This window comes from Myxocyprinus asiaticus, chromosome 41 (assembly GCF_019703515.2).
Source record: "Myxocyprinus asiaticus isolate MX2 ecotype Aquarium Trade chromosome 41, UBuf_Myxa_2, whole genome shotgun sequence".
Lineage (NCBI taxonomy): Eukaryota > Metazoa > Chordata > Actinopteri > Cypriniformes > Catostomidae > Myxocyprinus > Myxocyprinus asiaticus.
In genome coordinates this window covers 3,029,113-3,035,000 of record NC_059384.1, presented here as the reverse complement: position 1 = coordinate 3,035,000, position 5,888 = coordinate 3,029,113, and the positions used below count along the sequence as shown (strand labels likewise).

General features: G+C 35.2%; 1 protein-coding gene across 1 annotated transcript in view; it reads left to right on the top strand.

Annotated features, from left to right (window-relative positions):
* LOC127432144 (netrin-3-like) overlaps positions 1–5,420 on the top strand; it is a 52,425-nt gene extending 47,005 nt beyond the window's left edge. Inside the window, exons 6-7 of the mRNA XM_051682987.1 lie at positions 56–130; positions 369–5,420. Of these exons, the coding sequence (XP_051538947.1) occupies positions 56–130; positions 369–703 (410 nt within the window). The 3' untranslated portion in view covers positions 704–5,420. The remainder of the gene's footprint in view (positions 1–55; positions 131–368) is intronic.
* The last annotated feature ends 468 nt before the right edge of the window (positions 5,421–5,888 follow it).

Below are 5,888 nucleotides of genomic sequence, written 5' to 3'. Positions count from 1 at the left end.
GATAAAAGCATCTGCTAAATGACTAAATGTAAATGTTAATCTTCTGTCTTGTCAGATTGTGATTCTTACTGCAAACCACTGAAGGAAAATCTAAAGATAAACATGAAGAAATACTGCAAAAAGGACTATGGTAATATTTTTTATATTGTATCATTTTTTATTTATTTATTTATTTTTTTTTTTTATATTCATTTAAATTTTTCCCTGAATCAAGCTACCAATCAATATACTAGTTATCTTTTTTTAGTCACTGGAAAATCCCACCTTTTTAAAAAAAAATAAAAAATAATTATTATGATTGCAATGCTGTATTAAATTCTTCAGGTGTACAATGTCTCTCTAATATATAGGTTTGTGTGTATATGTAGCTGTCCAGGTAAGCGTGTTGGACATGGAGACCATCGGCGACTGGGCCAAATTTTCTGTTGGTCTGGTTTCCGTTTACAAGAGTCGTGGCGAGCCGCTGAAGAGAGGCGATCAGGTACTGTGGGTCCATATGAAGGATCTGGCGTGTAAATGTCCACGAATACACATGGGCAAACGATTCCTCATTCTGGGCACTACTGAGGCCGCCACGAGTCCTGAACGCCCCGGACTGCTGGCAGACAAAAACAGCCTGGTCATTCAGTGGAGGGACATTTGGACTCGACGACTGCGCAAGTTTCAGCGCAAAGAGAAGAAAGGCAAGTGCAGTAAAACATGATGGGATTGTAAGTGAACTCTATATTGACCACTGTCCTGTGTACGGAGGAGACTCCGGCATCCGGCCATTAGTACAGGAGGCCTAACTCTTTCCTGTGTGTTATTTGATGTATCGTCCTGTTGGTCAGCCTTATGAAGGGACCGTTAAAAAGACCACTGAATCACACACACACACTGCAGACCTGAAGACTGATTTCCTCTCAAACCCACAATTTAATTCATCAAATATGAAAGACGTCCTCAAATTACTAAGCAAATGGAACGATTCTGTCCACATCTAGTTTCATTAAGTAAATTCATCAAAAGGTCACACTGGTGCTCACCACATGCTGCTCGGTACGGTTTTGAAAACCTCAAAATCATCATCATCGTCATCATTTAGAACTTTTTAAAGGGACAGTGCAACCAAAAAAAAGAAAGAAAAAAAAAAAAAAGAAACTGTCATCATTTACTCACGCTCATGTCATTCGTGTGAATTTCTTCTTCCGTCGAATACAAAAGGAGTGATCTGTAGCAGAATGTCCAAGTTGCTCTTTTCCATACAGTGAAAGTAAATGGTGACCACGACTTTTCAGTGAATAACGTCTTTTTCTCATGCAAAGCTATCATTAGGCTTCAGAAGAATTGGAATATAACACACAATTCGTACGGACTACTTAAATAACAGATTTTGTTTCATGCTTCTAAGAGGGCAAATGTAAAGCTGTCTTCATTTACTGATAAAACAGCTATTATGTAATTGAGAAACAGTTCTCGTTCTTGTTTTGGATGTTTTGAAAATATTGCATGCAGTTGATCCACCCTAAATATGTATTTTAATGTAAATTGTATTAATCATAACATTAATCATGCAGCCTTAGTCATACGGGTTTGAGACGACATGAGGGTTAGTAAATGATGACAGAATTTTTTATTTTTTATTTTAGGGGGTGAGCTAATCCTTTAAAGCATTTCCGTAGTAATGGGATGTGTCTTGTATGTATGGATATTGTTTTGATACTGTGTGACTGTTGAAACTATGAAACAGTATTGATCTGGTAATTTTGATCTAAAACAGTATAGCGTGAACGTCAATTAACAATTTTAAGGCCAGAAACCTATTGAGCTGCAACATTTTAAAGCATCATAGGACGCAAAGGCTGTTCCAAAAGGTAAGGTTCCTCGTTTTCTTCTATGTTACCACATTTTAGACAAAATCTAATGCAGCATCTCAAGTGTTTGTCTTTTTCTAACTAACAGGAGAGTTAATTGAAGTAGTATTAAAATGTTAATACTTTAACAAGCATCCATTGATACACTATAGTCTCACACACACCATATCAAAATGCACACCGACCTTAGAATGTGTCTGTATTCATGCTCAAGGCTTGATGCCATTTACATACATTAAATATATACGAGTCTCATTGCTGAAATGCTGAAATGCAGCAATGAATGTTCACAGAGTTCAGAATGAATACATTTATTGGAAAATGAAAGTGTGTTTGTATAAGAATGAGACCCGGTGACTCTTTCTATTATTTCAAGTATGTGAACCCTTTGGAATTAGCTAGTTTTCTGCATTAATTGGTCATTAAATGTGATCTAATCTTCAACAATGTTCAGAAGGATTTCTGGACCATTCTTCCATACAGAACTGCTTCAGTTCAGCCGTATTCTCAGGATGTCTGGTGTGAACGGCTCTCTTGAGGTCATTCCACATCATCTCTATTGGGTTAAGGTCTGGGCTCTGACTAGAGGTGGATTTTCTTTTTCTGAAATCATTCTATAGTGGATTTACTTCGATGTTTAGGGTCATTGTCCTGCTGCATCACCCAACTTCTACTGAGCTTCAGCTGGTGCACAGCCACCCTGACATTATCCTGTAGGATATCTTGATAAACTTGGGAATTAATTTTTCCCTCGAGATGGCAAGGGGTCCAGGCCCCGAAGCTGCAAAGCAGCTCCAAATCATGATGCTCCCTCCACCGTACTTCAGTGTTGGGATGATGTTTTCATGTTGGTATGCGGTGCCCTTTTTATGCCATACGTAGTGCTGTGAGTTCTTCCGTAGTGTTGTGGAGTGTCAAGGTTGTTTTTGGCAAACTTCAGGTGTGCAGCAATGTTTTTGTTGGAAAGCAGCGGCTTTCTTCGTGATTTCCTGCCATGGACACCATGCCTGTGCCAATGATTCTTAACCAGTTAACCAGTTCCAATGATCCTTTCAAGTCTTTATCTGTCACTCGAGGTTTCTTTTTTACCTCACTGATCATTATGCGGTGTGCCCTTTGAGTCATTTTGGTTGAATGGCCACTTCTAGAGAGAGTACCCATAGTACTAAATCTTATCTATTTATAGACAGTTTGTCTAACAGTGGACAGATGAATATCTGAGCTCTTTGAGATAACTTTGTAACCCTTTCCAGCTTTATGCAAAGCAACAATTCTTGATCGTAGGTCTTCTGAGATCTCTTATTTTGCGAGGCATGGTCCACGTCAGCAGATGCTTCTTGTGAATAGCAAACTCAAAATGTTTGAGTGCTTTTTATAAGTCAGAGTAGCTGTAACACACACCTCCAGTCTCATTTAATTAATTTGATGCCTAGTTTTGCCAACTCCTGACTCTAATTAGCTCTTGTTGACACCTTTAGCCTAGGGGTTCACTTACTTTTTCCATAGCACTGTGAATGTTTAATGGGATGTGATCAATAAAATCATGAAAGATTGTAATTGTTTGTGTGTTGTTAGCTTAAGCACATTGTGTTTGACTATACTTGTAACTTTGATGAAGATGAGATCACATTTTATGACCAATTAATGCAGAAAAACAGCTAATTCCAAAGGGTTCACATACTTTTTCTTGCCACTGTACATCACCAATAATATCTTGATTAATATGTCAATATTTCTGGATACATACAACTAATATCCTACACCAAACAACTATCAAACATTTTCAGAGATTCATTATTGTTAAATGCTTAGACTACAGTAGGGGTATGGTCGGACATGAATTGATTTTAGATTTTAAACATCTTTTTCTTTTCTCACTATTTAATTGGACTTCCAAAAGTTAATACATTACTACACAAAATTTGCAAAATCGCTTTATTTACAAAATGATAACTGGACACTGATCTCTGAATTAATCATGCAAAGTATTGAGGTAACATGACAACAAAATGCATACTCTTTCACATGCTATATATAAAAAATGTGGCTCGTTGTACGTATCGTGGCGGTTTCCTGGTGAAATTAACGTGCTACGACAACAATGACTTTTATTCCCTTTCACACAAATGACAAGTAAAACGGCAGATAATCACTTTATAAACACGTACTTTTCACCCTGTTCCTCACACAATGCTATCTTATGACATCTAAACACTTTTACTATAGCGCATGACTCATTTTAACGTTTGCATTACATAACCAACTACTGTACATGTACAACATTGTTCGAGTGTGATCAAATAGTGCGGTAGCTCAACTGATAGAGCGTTACACTTGTGATGTAAAGGAGCGGGGTACGAGACCTGGAGAGCATGCAAGTCAACGCGTGGGCCGGAAGTGTCAAAGAAGCACCACAAAATGATGTTAGTTGCATTTTTCATCTCACATTTGCTTTTTCTAAAACTATCGGTTAGGTTTAGGTTTAGGTTTAAGGTTTAGGGTAGGGAGGTCTGTTCTGTTGATTTAAAACTCGATAGTGCATTAACCTTAAAAACCTCATCTGTTTAGGAGAACATTTAACTCACTTATAGCGCCCCTCAGTGGACATTTCCCCTCAGAACTGCCGCGATACGTGTGAAATGTTGCTGGTTTACAAGAGAAACTGACGTTACAGTTTGGAAAGCCAGTATAGTCTAATTAAATAAAAGACAAAATGGGGAAAGACTGAATTCAGTTCCAAACAAATAGATGAATGTCTCTTTGTGTCTGTGACTGCTTGTGTGAATGTATTTGTGTTTATATTTGTGTGCAAAAGTTTGGGAACCTCTGGCATAATACCATGCTTTTTTTTTTTTATTCAGTTTGTTTGGCAAAAACATTTCATTGCCATCACAACTGAGCATGTGTTAAATAACATTTGAGGTAATGCAGCAAATAAACAGGTATTCTGCAGTTAAATTGGCAGAAAAATGCGGCATAAGTTCATTTAGCCAGGGGTGCATAACTCTATATTTACATATCTGTGTGTGAATGTAAATGTCTTTGTGTGTATAATCACATCCATCAGTCTGAATGTGTGTATGGATTTGTGTGTATTGACATGCATTTGTATGAATGTGTACTGTAAATACGTGAGTAAAAATGCAGTTTGGTGAAATTTATGTTGTTCTACATGAGGAATATCCATCCGTCTAACTTACTGGGAGAGTTTATCTCCCTCTTTTCACCTGTTGGTTTTCTGTTTCTGTGTTACTGCAATGACCACTAAATTAATCAAATATACAAAATAAATTATTAGTTGATGTATGTTTTCCTTCTGGTATTTTACACAGAATGAGAGTGAGTATGTACTCATAATCAGTGTTGGGTGTAATCTGATTACAAAGTAATTAGTTACTGTTCTAATTACTTTTAAATAAAAAAAATAGTGTAACGTATTCTTGTAATTAGATTACAGTTACTGACTTTCAGTTCAGGTACTTTCTTTTTATGTACATTACTTGGGTTACACACATTTCTAAAATAATATTATTTATGTACAACACATTTAAAATATATGAATTTATACACGCCTATTTTTAAGATTTACGCATTTTAATTTCATAAAATTCCATGAAAATTTACGTTTTTATTAATTTAATTTTGTACGTTTATTTTATTTGACTAAAGATTACTCAATTCAACTTGGTGGAATTTTATTAAATTAAAATGCATAAATCTTAAATATATATATATATATATATATATATATATATATATATTAGTTTATGTATGTCTGTTTTCTTTTCTGTGACATCTAAAATGTTTTTTATTTTGTCTATTTTTAAGATTTACAAACAAGATTCTATCAAATTTAATGTTTAAGAAAAATGAAATGAATAAAACTTAAAATATTTATTTATTTATTAAATATTACTCAATTCAATGTGATGGAATTTTGAAATGCATAAATCTTTAAAAACAAAAATATGATTTTTTTTTTTGGGAGGAAATACAGACATTATTTTCAATTGTTTGAGTGGAAAAAAAGTGTTT